At 44.3% G+C, this 16,412-nt stretch overlaps 1 protein-coding gene across 2 annotated transcripts in view; it reads left to right on the top strand.

Annotated features, from left to right (window-relative positions):
• The window catches only part of RPS6KC1 (ribosomal protein S6 kinase C1), an 89,326-nt gene that overhangs the window by 61,322 nt on the left and 11,592 nt on the right, over positions 1 to 16,412 (top strand). For both annotated transcript variants that reach the window (XM_033144787.1, XM_033144788.1), the window contains 3 exons: positions 988 to 1,120; positions 6,753 to 8,276; positions 8,548 to 8,637. In XM_033144787.1, the coding sequence (XP_033000678.1) occupies positions 988 to 1,120; positions 6,753 to 8,276; positions 8,548 to 8,637 (1,747 nt within the window). The remainder of the gene's footprint in view (positions 1 to 987; positions 1,121 to 6,752; positions 8,277 to 8,547; positions 8,638 to 16,412) is intronic.

Here is a 16,412-nt window from a genome sequence, read left to right as displayed (position 1 = left end):
CCCCCAGAAGGGAATATGAACCCTCCAGGTTTCCATCCTGTTTGTGGAGTTTAGCGCACAAGGGGAAATTGCATGACACTGTCAGGCTGAAAAAAGTTCCCCACTTTCCACTTTCAGGATATCCGCCTCCCCTGAATCATCTGTGATGCCTTTTATTGTTGTGCCCGAGATTATGATAGGAAAAGGTGTTCCGTGAGGTCTGTGTCAGATAAGGGTGGCAATGCAACATCTCCTCCTCCTGTCTCCTCTTAGCAAGTTTGTAAAACAAAATGTGCAATGTGAAGCCATCAAATGGATGCTTATGACCTTTGTGTAGCCTTTGCCAATCTGGTGCCCTCCAGATTTTTAGGACCACAACTCCAAAACATCTGGAGGGCACCAGGCTGGCAAAACCTGAAGCACATTTTATCTGTATGTTTACCAGCAGCAAAGCTCCCCTCATAATGCTTTCCTCTGCCCGTGCCACCTTTTGAAGTAATAACCTCTTTGGGAAACAAACCGTGTCACGCCATCAAGCTGAGGGAAAGACAGAGCAGTGTGTGCTTGCTCCTAACCCATTAAAAGTGGGTCGGAGTGTGTGTGTAGGGGGGAAGGCTTGCCTATGAAACATGGGTGGATGTAAAAATTTGCACCTTACTCTCCAACTTAAAGCATGGCACCCACCCACCCTCCAAAATAGATTTTTAAAAAAAGGTCACGGGGAAATAACAGAGTGTCATCCTGATGACTTGGTTTGTGAGAGATTCTAATGAAAACATTGACCCATGTAATTGATTTTAATGGGAGCTTTGTGCCATCTTCTGTTCTCTGGACCTGCGCCAGATGCCATCAGCAGGGCCTCGGGGGACTGAGGGCCATAGAGCAGCAGATGAGTGGCTTCTCTGAAGCCTGGAGTAACTCGGATAGATTAGTTTGGTTGATAAACACCGAGCACAGCATGCTGCAAAGGCAACTGAGGGTACAACTGACCTTTTTGTTCTCTGTCAGGGTCTAAGGAAAAGTAGCGAGTACAGCAGGAAGAGAAAGACCATCATCCCCCGCTGTGTGCCCAACATGGTGGCCCTGCACAAGTACATCATCTCGGAGGAGTCGGTCTTCCTTGTTCTGCGCCATGCGGAAGGTGGGTCTGCCGCTTCAGATCTCTTGCAGGAGGGATCGGGAAGGGGAGGAGGAGGAGAACGATGCTGGCTTTTCAGTCAGCGGCATCCCGGAGTTAGAGGGCTGTCTTTCAAGCCAGTGGTTTTGGAGGCACGGCTGCAAAGCACATAAATGCCACGTGCCTCTTTCCGAATTGCTTGCTATGTGCAGTTCCCACTTTTTGCATTTTTGCGCTTGTCTTGGAAGTTTTTTTCCCAACCCTCATGAAGCACCAAAACACAGGAAGGCAACAGCTCTCAGTTTATGAGGACCCCAATACCAGTTAAAAAATTGGGGGAGGGATGTGGGGAAGCCTTTTTCGCCACTGCTGGCACTGAACCCCAGCCAACTTAAGCATTTGTACTGCCATGCTAACTCATGACTTGTTTTAGTGCGTATGAATCTCCTATGCAAGTCATGCACCTGGGATTTGTAATGTATTTTTTTAATGTTTCTGGAGCAATGTCGTGCACTTGCCATGTTTCGACCCATCTTGAGCGGCAGCAAGTCCCTGTCCTGACCCAGGGGATATATATATATATATATATATATATATATATATATATATATATATATATATATATACATACACACACACACACACACACACACACACACACACACACACACACACACACACACACACACAGTTTCTTAATGACAGCAGAACCCTTTTGACTTTCCAATATGTTGCTTGTTGCTGCATTTCAAAAGTGGCAGTGCTCAAAGCCCCCAGCCCAGCTGTGAGTGTGCAAGGCGATGGTGTGTGCAAGGTGGCTGCTTAATCAGCCTTCAAAATGAAATGTGTTGTGCAAAGCAGTGATGATATTCTCAGATAGGTTGTAGCCCAGCTACATCTGGGCAGCCACATGTTCCCTGCTCCTGCCATTAGACTATAAGGAGAGTACTCCTGGCTCACATCCAAAGTTCCATCTGGTCCAGCACCCCATTTCCAACTGTAGCCATCCAAATACCTCTAGAAATCCCAAAAGCAGGCTCTGAAGGCAACACCTGACCTCTCCCCCCCATGTCTGATTCTTAGCAGGTAGGCAACCCCTGAACTCTGTTTTAAAGCAGCCTGGTAAATAAACCCGCAAAACTCCCCAGCTGGCAAAAAGAACAAACTTCCTTGGTACACAGTTGCTGCTGATGAAGTGAAGGGCAAGCTGGTCCCCCCCCAACCCCCTCATTCCATGGACAGAAACTGACCATAGTCAGAGTTGAAACTTACTTCAGCAATGCTAATGGGGCAGCGTCCACCTCACCAGAGAGCAGCAGTCTAGGTCAGGGGGCACAGGGCAGGCTGTGTGGCACACATAGCTCTTGTCTCACTCTCGCACTGCCGGCACCTGACATTTGAGGCAGTCGCCTCACTCTGCCTAATGGCTAGGGACAGCCCTGCTTACCTGTTGAAGGCTTGCAGAGGCAGGACAAAGAACTCTGTTCGCCTTACAGCAGCCTGTTGCATTTCTGTGCTGGTTGTTGGGGTTGAGGGCTTCCTTCTTTGGGCAACCCACTTCGTTTCCTTGCTAGATGCAGACAAGAGACAGAGCACTCTGCCCTCCCTTCACTAGCCCATGCACTTGTCTTGCATGCAGTTCCCTGAACTCGCCTGCATATAAGTCCATATTGCCCTTGGCTACCAGGCTAGTGCTTAAATGCATGGCTGTTCCTAACATGGGAAAAGTTAAACCCCTTGCAATCTTCAGCAAATGAGCCGGTTTCTGTTGTGTGGTTAATATACCTAGCATCCATACGAGAATAATCACTGCTGCTTTTAAATTATTATTTATTTTTATTTTATTTTTTAAAGCAAGCTTTTGTTGAGTTTCCACAGTCAACGCAGCAACTGATCTGGTTTTCTAAAAGGAAAAATAGCCAATGGCATCACATAGGAGTTGAAAGCAGCACAGCAGAGTGGTGGCTTCCGTGTCTTTAGGAAATTTGCTGGTATGTTCAGGGAACAGGTGGCAAAGAATAATTACTTATTAACTCCCCCCACCCACCTGAATAACACAGGGATTTAAATATTTCTTACATTTAATTAGCCCTTTTGTTCAGAATGGAATGGAGCCTAAAAAAATTACATTGCTGCTAATATCTCTATACAGCAATCCCTCAGTTTGCGTGGGGTTACGTTCCGGGGATTGCCCCTAAAGCCAAAATCTCGCGTAGTAAAAACACATTGGGTGAAATGGTGGGTGGGATTGCCAAAGTCTGTTTCCTTTTGCCCCCTCCCCCACCTCTTTTTTCCCCTTTTACTTAATTCCGGAATATGTCCATCTAGTCATGTTTTAGAAATCCTGAGCTGCATTCTGGAAACCAGACTCCAAGCAACAGAAAGCAGCAGTGACAATGTTTTTCTCATAGTCGTATCCAGACATCATAGATCAATCTACTAGAACCTTATCTCTTCTCTCCCCCCCCCCCCGTCTCTCCCGCAACATCTTGTATTAAATGTCTTGTTAAAGGCGAGGACATCCACAAAGTGTCTGTTAGCTATGTCACAAAGCACTTGGCTAGATGTAATGTGATGGAAAGCCAATCTGAGGCTTCACTACTACTTAGCGGTGTCAGTGCCAGAAATTGTTGAAACAGATGCTTGTTTATGCTTAAAAAGAGTTGACACTTCCCAACAGCCACTTAGACGCTGATATCCGTCAAAGCCCTCCCCACCCCTGGCCCCCCAGACTCTTTTAAAACAGTCTGGGGGGCAAGGGGTGCGAAGGGCTTTGACGGATATCGGAGTTTAAGTGGCTGTTGGAAAGTGTCAACTCTTTTTAAGCATAAACAAGCTGGAGTTCATATCCATCTGGAAAGCACTCAAGAAACTTCAAAATGAAGATGTTTTCTGTTAGCAGACGCTAATATTGTAGCAGGACAGTGCTATAGTAGCCTTATATTTTTCCTGTCTATAGTCTTAAGGGTCATGTGTGTGGATGTAGAAAGGCACTGTTTTCCATTCTGCCGTGTCTTCGTCTCAGTGCAGCACTGTTTCTTTAACACTGCAGTTCATCTTCTGCCCCAAACTACATTATTCATTTCACATTATCTTGTCGTTAAATTATTCTGACCTGTTCGTTTTAGTGCAAAGGAAGCACACTGTAATTGAGTGGTGGTGGGATAATCAATTGTGTATTATTTTGTGCGCTGAGCGAAACAACAGTGAATATCAGTCATATTCACTGGATTGATTTCTGTTGCAGACAGGGGACAAATAAGTGAACCTCCCTCAATCTCTGCCCCCTTTCCCATTTTCAGTAGACTTCTCTGACGTCTCTAGTCAGAAGTAGTGCCAACCGTACATTTTGTTCCATGGACAGAAAGCAGAAAGCACGTGTCCCCGCCCCCCGAAGACTCTTTTTAGCTTGACACAAAAATTGTTCAGTCAATATAAACCGCTTTTGAGGGATGGCCCTTACCTGGCTCTAGCTTGGTGGTGTGTCTCAAGGCAGCTTACAACATGAGAAGATTTACATAATTACGAACATAACAAAAGTAATCATGAATAATAAATAAAACAAATCTAAAAGTCGATGCATGTTGGTGTCCATCTGCCTCAAGAGACAATGGAGTGTCCCTTCAGGGGTGAAGTCAAACCATTGTGTTAGCAGCACTGGAGTGACCTTTCCAGGGTGCAAACCTGAGTGGTGTGTATGGAGATCCTGGGCTGCCCAGATGATAAGACCCCAGTCTTAGCCTCACCAATTGTGGTCCAAAGGAAAACAGAGCAAAAAGTACACAAACAAATCGAACAATATCCATATAAATCATAAGATCTAACAGTAAAGATGCAAAAATGAATATCAGTAGTAGCAACAGCGTCCCCCCCCCCCCCGGTAGCAAACCCCCAGCCCAAAAGTCTGAATGACTGAAGGGAATCTACATGGATATTTAGATGCTGACATGGAAAGTGTCTATTAGACAGCTGTTGCAAGGGACTGGACCTGGGACCTTTTGCATGCAATGCATGCCCTCTACCTACAGTACCTTTCCTAATTGCTAATAAGGTGCAATAGTGAAGGAAACTCCTTTGCATCAATTGATTTCCCCAACCCCCTGATATTTTTACATGCATTAGATGGCCAGTAGTGCACCAGTTCTGCCTAATGCATTTAATTGATCTTATCCATCGCAGTACAAGGTAGAAAAGATTATTAGTGTGTCATTCATAAAGACATAATTACATACCCAGAAGGAAATATTGCCCCCTGTAACCTAGATTGGGCATTTTGAGGTGTCTTTGTATGAAATAAAATCATTGTTTCTGTTTCTCTCTAACCCAACTATTTTTTTAAAAAAAGTGTTTACATATTTTTACTTTGGTGCCTTTCCCATAACATTCATTTGGGAAATGACGATATATTCAAATGATTTTCATTGGTTGAACTGAGGTGTGCATCAACATCGAAAATGGGGGTTTCCTTTATTTTCACTCTCAGCTTCTAAAAACAGTTTTGCTGTGTGTTTTTTTTCTAACTTTTGGGAGTGCATTGATCAGAGTAATGACAGGTTTCAGAAAGCATCTGAAATTAAGAGCTTAGAATTGTATTTATGATGATGCCAATTATTTATAAAGCGGCATCAGTAAACATGGCACTTTGTAGAGCAAAATGCAGGTCCCTTTCCCCCAAGAGTTTAAAATCTAAATTTAGATGGGCGGGACACAGTGAAAGGAGATGAGGGGGGTGGGGAGTAAATAGCTGAAAGCAAGCAAATCCAGTTACACGTATTTAAGCTTTGTTTCCACTAGGTATGAATTCTTAAGGGATAGAATTCTTGCGGATAGAGCACATGCAGAAGGTCTCAGGTCCCAGCAACTCTGTTTAGAAGAATAAGGTAGGAAGAGATAAGAATGGCTACTGCCTGACACCAGTCAGAATACTCAATACAGGGCTAGGTGGATTAAAAGAAGAGGAGGAGTTTGGATTTGATATCCCGCTTTATCGCTACCCAAAGGAGTCTCAAAGCGGCTAACATTCTCCTTTCCCTTCCTCCCCCACAACAAACACTCTGTGAGGCGAGTGGGGCTGAGAAGACTTCAAAGAAGTGTGACTAGCTCAAGGTCACCCAGCAGCTGCATGTGGAGGAGCGGAGACGCGAACCTGGTTCCCCAGATTATGAGTCTTCCGCTCTTAACCACTGCACCACACTGGCTCTGATGTTATAAGCCTGATGTTATAAGGTAGCATCATATGTTCATAAGGATTTAAGAACTGGAAAACCACCATGGAAAGGAAGGGACATAATGGGTAGGTGGGTGAGTTTGTAAAAGTAAATGTTAACAGTGTGGTGTAGTAAGGCAGGCAACTATTGACAGTTGCTTGTTTGCAAGTTTGGAGATGGGAAGGGCTTGATGAGATGGTCAGTGCAGATATATTGCTAATTTGTCTAAGCAGAGTTAGAGAATTAGAGGCAGACTGGAATGTAGTATGGTCTATCTGTCGTATGGGCATTCAACCTCTTGCTTTCAACCATTCTTAACCATGGGTGCAACAACCTAGGGTTGTTTATTTCTTAACCTAGCATTTAGAACCAAGGGCAGTTTGATGTTTTCCTGACATGCATGTCTGTAAAGGAAACACAATTAATCCCAATAACTTTATTTGTTGTAGGAGGCAAGCTGTGGTCTTATATCAGTAAGTTCCTCAACAGAAGCCCCGAAGAAAGCTTTGAAGACCCCAAATCCAGAAGATCAAGTTCTACCAAAATACATTTGCTCCAGGCAACTCCTAGCCCTCAAGATATTGGCAGTAGCATTGACTCTAGAGGAAGCAATGGTGGTAACATGCTGAAGGTGTTGCCGCTGAAGACCAGTCTCACTCCAAGTTCTCAAGATGGCAGTAGTAATCAGGAAGATGGCCAGGAAAGTTCTCTCAAGTGGATTGATTCGGGGTCCAGTTCAGAGGAAGAATGCACTACAAGTTATCTAACCTTATGCAACGAATATGGTCAAGAAAAGGTCGACCCAGGATCGTTAAATGAGGAGCCTATTCTGAAAACAGACGATGGCGTTCTCATTACCAAAGAACAGGGAGGCATCAAGGCACGTGATGAGCCTGCCAGTGGGAATTTGGCTTCCCCATTCACATCTCAGGAAGTAAACTTTTTTGCTGACGACGTTGATGAAGAAATTGCTAGTCCCACCCGAATATCAGAATCATTAAGTAAATCCAAGAACAGTCCCATGGAATTCTTCAGAATTGACAGCAAAGACAGTGCCAGTGAACACCTGGGGCTGGATTTTGGAGATAAACTTTACAGCTTAAAATCTGAGTCTTTGAAACAGTTTTTGTCCATGCCAGATCAGGATAAGAGCCTCAATGCCATAGAAACAAAACTGGGCCCTGCCTACCAGGACACAATCAGCAGGGGCTCCAATGACTCAGTGCCAGTGATCTCCTTCAAGGATGTTGCCTTTGACGATGTGAGTAGCATGGATGAAGGAAGACCTGACCTTCTGGTCAACCTGCCAGGCCTCATGGAGCAAACGAAGGAGGCCACGGCAGACGGGCCGGCTAAGCTGGCGGAGCTGAAGGGTGACAATTTGGAAAGCAAACTTTTGGAAACCCCTGACGTCTTGCAATTGAATAACAGCGCAGAGCAATGCAGAGGAGGCCTTGAGCCAAAGGTGGACCAGGTGGTGGGAGAAGACACTCAGGAAGCGATCAGGACATTTCACAGAGCTGCTAGTGACCCAGTTGGCTCTGGGGATAGGACTCTCTTTCGAGGGCTTGGAGCAGCCTCTGCATCATCACTGGACACATTCAGTGAGCAGGGAAGGTTGCTGACTTCTAAGGCACAAGCAGATGCTGAAGAACGTAGCTTAGATTTGGACAATGAAGCTGTTCTGCTGTTTTCTGATCAGGCGGAAGACTTGAGTAAAGAGGAAACCGCCTCTGCTATGTTGCACAAAGCAGAATGCAAAGAGTCAGGTGCGAGGGGCAGAGGAGAGAATGAGATACACCAGATATTTCAGGACCTCGACGAGAGATTAGCGCTAACCTCCAGATTTTACCTCCCTGAGGGCTGCGTTCAGAGATGGGCAGCTGAAATGGTAGTAGCCCTTGATGCCTTGCATCGAGAAGGAATTGTGTGCCGTGATTTGAACCCAAACAACATCTTATTGAATGATCGAGGTCAGGAACTTCTGCAAATGCATTTCTTTTTATTCGCTGTTGCTTCCAATTAACTGAGTAGGCGTTTTATCTTGTAATTAGTATCTTCATTTCCTGTCTAGAGCTTCATTATCAATGCAGCAAATTCACCCCCAGTAATAGCTTCTAGTACTTAATGATGCCATTATTCTTAATGATACTGTTTTTAGCTACAAAAGGAGTAATTACAGTTCACTTCTGCAGAAAATGGAAGGGAAAAATGTTTTGATTTCTCCTGTCGTTTTGTTTTTAGGACACATTCAGCTAACGTATTTTAGCAGGTGGAGTGAGGTTGAAGATTCCTGTGACAACGATGCCATAGAGAGAATGTACTGTGCCCCAGGTTAGAGCAATCACCTCAAATGTTTCACTTGGAAAACAGATTAGCAGCTTTCATTTTCTCATGGAGCTTTCATCCCATCCCACCCTCTGTTCCTTGGGAATACAAGCTGTTCAACATCTTCTATCTCTTTTTATTTTTATTTTTAATACGTTATTTTGGAATCTGAAATGCTGATAACTGAGCATTGTTTAGCTGGAGAATGTCACTGAGAATTGTAGATTTAACACATATGCATTAAGGTTCTGAAAAGCCATGTTCTTTTAAGAGTGTGCAAACATCATCTATTTGTACTCCAGGAATGGGGAATCTGTGCCTCCGGTGGTGTTGGAACTCCTATTCCCATCAGCCCCAGTAAGCATGGTCAGTGGCTTGGCATGATGGGAATTGTAGTCTAGCAACATCTAGAGGGCTTGAGGCTCCCCATCCCTGACATCATTCGTGGAAATGAGGGGGTTGTTGTTAAAATATATCATGCTTTGGGGGACATGTCAAAAATGCATTATGTGCCTTCTTGTGCTATCTTGCACAACAGATGTTCCCAGTAGACTGTGTCTCTGTGGTGCTGAATATGCCATGGATTCCCATACATCCAAACACAAGTAACCAGGGGTGTACAAGAAGTGGCAGTGACATGTCTTTGTGACCCTTAAAAGTTCTAAGGATAATATAGCGAGAATATACTTTGTGTAGACAAATTTGCATGTCAAGTAAGCTGGACTCCAGAGGAGGAAGGCTTAAAGAATTGTGGCGTTTCAGATTGGGAAGTGCTTCTTTGTAAGAAGTGAGAGCTCATGCCAAGAACAAACTTAGTTGGTCTCTAAGGTGCTACTGGAAGGAATTTTTTAATTTTTAATTTTGTTTTGACTATGGCAGACCGATATGGCTACCTACCTGTGTTTGTAAAAGAAAGTACTTCTTTGCACAGCACGTATTTAAACTGTGGAAATCGCTCCCACAGGAAGCAGTGGCGGTGACCAATTTGATGGCTTTAAAAGAGGATTAGACAAAATTCATGATGGTAAAGGCTATGCTTCTGAATACCAGTGTCTGGAAACAACAGTTGGGGGTGGGGAATGCTCTTGTGCTCAGGTCCTGCTTGTGGGCTTCCCACAGGCATCTGGTTGGCCACTGTGAGAACAGGATGCTGGACTAGATGGGCCTCTGGCCTGATCCACCAGGCCTTTTCTTTTGTTCTTATGAAGGCAGCCTGAGACATTAATCAAGGAAGTGTCCACGGGGAGGCTCTTCTGTAAACAGGAACATCCACGGGGAGGCTCTTCTGTAAACAGGGCTCCCCAGTGGAAGAAGACTCCACCTAACTACTGAATAGGGAGATGCTCGGAGAAGAGCTTCAGAAGATAACCTTAACAGGCTGGCAGATTGACATAGACAAAGGGCCTCTTAGGTCACAACCAGCACTTTCGCCCAGAAATAAATTGGAGGCCAGTGCAGTTTGTTTCAACACCAGTGAATTATGGTCTATCTGATGAACATTTTTCAGTATCCCAGTTGTTGTATTCTGAACTAGTCATATTTTCCCAAAACACATTTAAAGCACATTGTGCTAATCTAACACAGATTAGATCAGATAGGTCTCTCTCAGGTGCAAAAGCCAGTGGGGATCTTATTGCCTTGGTAGGTCAGTGGGGTACTAGAACTAAACTTCATAATCTCTTTTGATAAATTGCAAAGGGTTGGCCTGTGCCTGTCAGGGACTTCTGCAAACTTGATAGGCAGAACTGCATATTCTTCACTTTTAATTCCCCATACCAAGATGTAATGCAGTTAAGGAGGCATTGCTGTTAGGAATCCATTCTTTCTGGAACTTTGATCTTAGTTCTAAAAGCACAGATTGTGTTTGCAAACTTTCAATTCTTAAAGTCATATATGGAAGCATTGCTTTGAGTAATGTTTACATAAATGAATCAATTTGAGTGGCACGTGCCAAACTCCCAATATGTATCTCTGGCCGTTAGACTTAAATTCTCACCTCTGCCCTGCTCTGGCATGTACACACACACACACACACACACACAAAGACACACACGTACATCCTGTTTTCCCTGTCCATATTTTCTGCTGGCTCCTAATACTTCAGCATCATTTAGAATTTTAATACTGGCTGGCTTTTTCCAATGGTTACTGGCTTCATAAAGATGGAGCTAACCTTTTGTGAGCATTTGTTTGTTGCAAAGTAGAAAACAAGAAAGCTCGCTACAGTCAATATTATAATAATATTATTTCTGAGGCATTTTTTTAAAGCAAGGCACTGTACAATATACTAACATAAGATTAACTGTGACAAAACCCTATCTGCAGACTTACAATATAAATAAACAGGTCTGTGAAGAAAAGCAAGGCAGGGGATGTAAGGCAAGAAACTGCTTAAGTATTTCTGGATTTCTAAATCTTGATTTCTGTTTTCAGAGTTGGGATCTTGCAGCACTTCATCTCATGCTGCAGGAGATAATCTGAAGCTGCCTTCCCCAACTTGGTGATGCCCTCTGGGTATTTTGGACTCCCATCATCCCCAGGTGGTATGACCATAGGTCAGGGATGATGGGAATTGTAGTCCTGAAGTGCACCAGGTTGGAGAAAGCTGATATACAAGAAAGCTCACATTCATGGATGGAAGTAAGCTATGATGTTAGAATCAGGATTTACTTAGCGTGATCTTCTGTGGTGGTGGTTACATCAGCCACAGCTTTGGCTGTCCTTAGTTGTACATCTGGTGGATTTTGAGGCAACAAGACAAAAGACGTTGATCACGTAAGGCAGGGGCAGCCAATGTGATGCCCCCTAGACATTGGACTACACTGTCCCTGCTCATTGGTCATGCCGGTTGGGACTGATGGGAGTTGTAGTCCCAACAACAGCTGGAGGGCACCACTTTGGCTACCCCTGCCCTAAGCAGGGTCCACCACTTATTCCTGCCCTACCTTCCACTTTAAAACAACAAGAACAGCAGTCTAAGTAGCACTGGGCAATTAGGAGCTGCCATTTTGATTTCTCACAGCGATCTTAAATGAAGCATTGCTCTCGGGGCATTGTGGGAAATTATGACTCCGAGCCACTTGGCACTGCTTCCTACCTGCCAAGATCTGCCCACATAATACGGCCACCAGAGTGCACTTTGCTAAGCACTGTCCTGGATCTGGAGCCTGCCCTGATGAGACGAGGGGAAAAAATAGGGGGCAGGTACTGAAAATGGCAGTCCTATGCCAAGTTCACTCTTCTCGGTATATAATGTGAAGTAATAACAATGCGTGAGATGAAGGTCATCACCTCACATTTTTCTCCTCCCCTCCCAACCACAGCCAATGAAATGACTGGGGGAAGTGATGATGATGCACCATTTACTCCTCGTTTCAGGGGAGAGGAAGGAGTCAATGCTGGGTTGCCATTTTTGCCAGGAGCGTCCCCATGCTCTTTGCCATGCTTAACTTCTGCCCTCAAACTACCCTCATATTTTCCACCTGGCTTTATGCTGTGTGGATATACGATGGCTCCATGGTTGAAAGGGATGAATGCAGGTGGCAACACAGCATGAATGGTCACACAGGGGGAAAAAGTGAAGTGATTGTCTGCTACTCCAAGGGCTCTTTAGTTTCATCCTAGGGCATCTTTCCAAGTTGAGAAAAGATGCTTTGAGACTCCCCAGCTGACAGTGGAATTAGCAAGAAGAGCTGCCTCTTATGTCTCTTGGTGTGGGGTAAAACAGAAGAGGCGTGAGGCTGGGGGTCCCATGTCAAGCTTTCCCTGACTCTTCTACCCCACCCACCCCTCCCTAATTTGAGGGACTGGACCATGTCCTTTATCAGATGTAAGGCATTTTCTCCATTGGAGCCAATGCACTTCCAGTCAATGTGTTTTTTTACAGAGGCATGAGAAGGGGCCAGTCCTTTCCTCTTCTCTTTATGTAATTTGTTAAATAGATTTCTAAAAAAGAAATACCAAAGCAGTTCAGACCTTAGCAACAATGCAAATAATAAAAATTCCCAGTTATGTTCCAAGACATAGAATTGTGGAGTTGGAAGGGATCCCAAGGGCCATCTAGTCCAACCCCCTGCAATGCAGGAATCAGGGTTGCTGCAATCAAGGATGTGCACAGTATGTGAGATTGAAGGCTGTGGTTGGCTTGCCAGGAAGGACCTTGTTCCATAGCAACACAGATGCACAGAATGCCATCTCAGTTGTAGACAATACTGAACTACATGGAACAATGGTCTGATTTGATGTATGTTGTGGTTATACAGTGGTACCTCGGGTTACAAACGCTTCAGGTTACAGTAGTACCTCGGGTTGAGAACTTTTGCCCCATGATGGGAATGGAAATTGTGCACAGCGGGAGGCCCCGTTAGCGAAAGCGCACCTCAGGTTAAGAACGTTTCCGGGTTAAGAACGGACCTCCAGAACAAATTAAGTTTGTAATCCAAGGTACCAATGTATGCCAGAGCATGTCCTGGGACGTTGTACTGGCTTTGGTGTCTTTAAACAGGATCAGACATTCATGGCTGTGTGGCACAAATGGAACCTCCATGTCCAGAGGCAGTATACCCTCAAACATCTGATTCTGGGAACAAATGGAAAGGCAGTCACTGCTGAGGTTTGGCTGACCTCTACTGGAAGCAGTATGCTGGGTGAGATGCGCTTTGGTTTGATACAGCAAAACAGTTCCCTGGCAGAGGAAAAGGCCCCTGTTTGGCCTTCAAGAACATACCCACCCCTGTGCAACGCCACACTGGTTCTGCAGTTGTTTTGCTGCAACCCACTTGGGGGCAAAGCCCCAGCACACATGGACTGCAGGGTTGATACTTCTGTTTCAGCCCAGCTCCATTTGCCTTTTTAAAAACAATTTGTCTCCTGATCCTGCAGAAAAGAGACAGTGTGGAGAGAAGCGGGCTGTGATTTATTACTCCAACTTGTCTTTTTAAATGCCCATTAAAAAAACCCCACTTTTAGAGGACCAATACAGTATTCCAACAAACAAACAAACAAACAAACAAACGAAACCCTGAGCTGGCTGCAGCTCAAAATCACAATGAGGTGAACTTAATTTCAAATGTGCACCATTTTAATCCTTTCCATGCCTGCCATTTCTGTGCTCCAAAAGTGCCGCTTCCAGCTGCTTTTCAAGACAGGAGTGTTTAGAAGGTAGCAAGTGGGAGTGGGAAAGCAGTCGGCAGGGAAAGGGTCAACCCCCCTCCCCTGGTTGCTTTTCCATAAACAAAGCAGCCCTCTGGCTTGGGGGGGGGGGCACATACACGACCAAACCCAGAATATTCATTTGCTGGTAGCATCTGCTTTGGCCCTCAAACAGCTTTTGTCAGGGGAATTCTTTCTTGAAGTTGGCCAGTAGGTGGCAACCTACCATTAACTGATTTCTGTGGTTGGGGGGGGGGCTAGCATTTCCCCCCAGCGCTCCAGATCTAGATATAGAGGAGCTTTGTTGTAATTGCTTGTGCTCATCTGCTCTGTCGGCTGTGCGAGTTTCTGAGTATTCTAGTACTATCACATATCAGGCCATCCCTTTGGTTCCCAGAGTCCCAAGGACAGGTTACGTAAAGAAGTTTAAGCTGAAATAAATAACTATAATGCTATTTGCAGAAGCTCTCCAAGTGAAGCACTCGCCAAAGCGAAAAAGGCGTGCTGCCCAAACAAAAGTCAGATTTTTAAAAAATTGACTATATTCCGTAGCATAATAGGAATGATTGACTCCAAAATCCATCCCGGTAATTAATAAAATAAAGAAGAAGAACACTTAATAATATGTTTTATCTCCATAAAAAGCAAGGCGGATGAGTATGAAAATTATAAAACACACGTCTGCACCAAAAGGCTCACAATCATAAGAGCAGAACTATATATTGTAAGAAATGCTGGTGCCAAAAATAGGGTTGTAGTCCGCTAATCCGGCTCAGAATAGACCCACTGAAATTGATAGACGCAAGCTAGTCCTATCTTTCAATTTATGATTCCATAATTCCCACAAGTCTGCTGAGCATATGATTGACGCAGGATGCAGCCTCGTGGACTCATGTGTTGTCCTCCTTGCCTGCAGAATGTATAGCACAACTTACTCAGTGCCCTGATGACATTATCTAGAGGGTTTCCCCATCCTTTGCACCATCAGCTAGCGATACGGAGTGGAAGGCACAGAAAAAAAAACAGCACCATATTTCTTAAAATGCAGATCGGTTGTGACCAATCAATAGCATAACGGAGAGGGAGAGAAAGGAAGAGGTAAGGGAAAGCAACAGCAGTCTCAGGCTGCATTTACGTTTATTATCTTTTCCTAACATTTCTCTTTACCGTTAATTTCCACATCGCATCTGAGCTTTCACGAGACGTAAAAGCAACCTCCAGAGATACAGCAGAATATAGCACAAGTCTGGCGCTCATTTCCCTCTTGTTCGTTTCCAGGGAAAATTCCATTTGCAAATAACACGCGGCTTCTATGTCGTGTGGAAGCTCAGATATAAAGTGGAAATTAACGGCTAGGCAAATGTCAGGGAAACAGAATAAACTGCTTTGTGAATGCAGCCTCAGTTACTTCTGCTGATTAGCCAAAGCGCAGGCTATTGTGGGCTGTGGGAGGTATTCAACAAAATATTTGCAGTAGAGCAAGGATTAGCGCTGGAGCCCCCTCCTTCCTCCCCCTGCCCCCATAGCACTATCCCCATATCTGTTCTGGAGAGTTGGGGGAACCCCCAGAACTGATTTAGGGGTGCCTGGGAGAAGGGGAGGGGGATAATTTCCCACTGTCCAATAAATCCTTGCACTGACAGAACTTTCTCCTTAGCACTGGGTTGAATACAACCCTATATTATTGACAAATAATATCATAGTATTTTAGAGCACACATGTTCTGGTCGAACAGTCTTGAGTTTTATCAGGAAAGACAACACCGGAGTGGATGGCCTGTAGTCTGAGCAGGTTTAAGCCAATTTCCTAGTAGCAAGTTAGTAACCATTGCTTGAGAGTTTGCAGCACATCGGTAGCTCCCAAAATGCTTGATGTTCATTCATTTTTTTAAAGAAAGAAAAAGAAACCCACTATATATAATTTTTTTTTTAAAAAAAGAAAATAATGTAAGCATATCTATGTTTGTGGGTGGTGTTTGGATAAAAGGGCAAAGTTGTCCTGAACTCATGATGCAAATGTTTCACTTCTGTTTAAACACCCCTTTGCTCCCAGTGTCCCCTGGGAATCCTTATCACATATTTGTGCTAAAAAAACATTAACCACCTGCCCTGTGCTTTGTAATATCAGCAACCGATCTTTTTATCTCTTGGTTAATGTGCCTTGGTATTTTGAAAGGGGGAGGAGGGTGGAGTGGGGAGGGGAGGAGGAGGGGGAGGAGAGCTGAGGGAAAAATTCCAGTAACATTCGATTTGCAGGGACCGAAAATTTTGAGCAAATGCCAAGCTAGCAGGGGGGCTATTATTCTGCTCTATAAATAAGTTTGAAAAAAGAAACACAAACACTCTCACACACAAACCTTTTAAATCAACATGTTTTGGTCTAATTGAGCAAGAAAGATAAATTTTGAAATGCAAATGATCGCCTTCTGTTATTGACATATTCCTGCAACCGCTCCCCCTCCCCCCCCATCAACATTATGATCTTGGATTTTAGAGAGTCATTGCAGTGTTGGAAACTGAGATATGGAAGCTAGGAGCTAAATGACACCTTAAACCTAGGTCATGGGCATAACAACGGAATGTCTAGGCATACTTTTTATAACAAGAATACAAAGCTGAAAATGAATGAAC

This window comes from Lacerta agilis, chromosome 3 (genome assembly GCF_009819535.1).
Source record: "Lacerta agilis isolate rLacAgi1 chromosome 3, rLacAgi1.pri, whole genome shotgun sequence".
Classification (NCBI taxonomy): domain Eukaryota; kingdom Metazoa; phylum Chordata; class Lepidosauria; order Squamata; family Lacertidae; genus Lacerta; species Lacerta agilis.
This window is presented reverse-complemented; position numbering and strand designations above follow the sequence as displayed.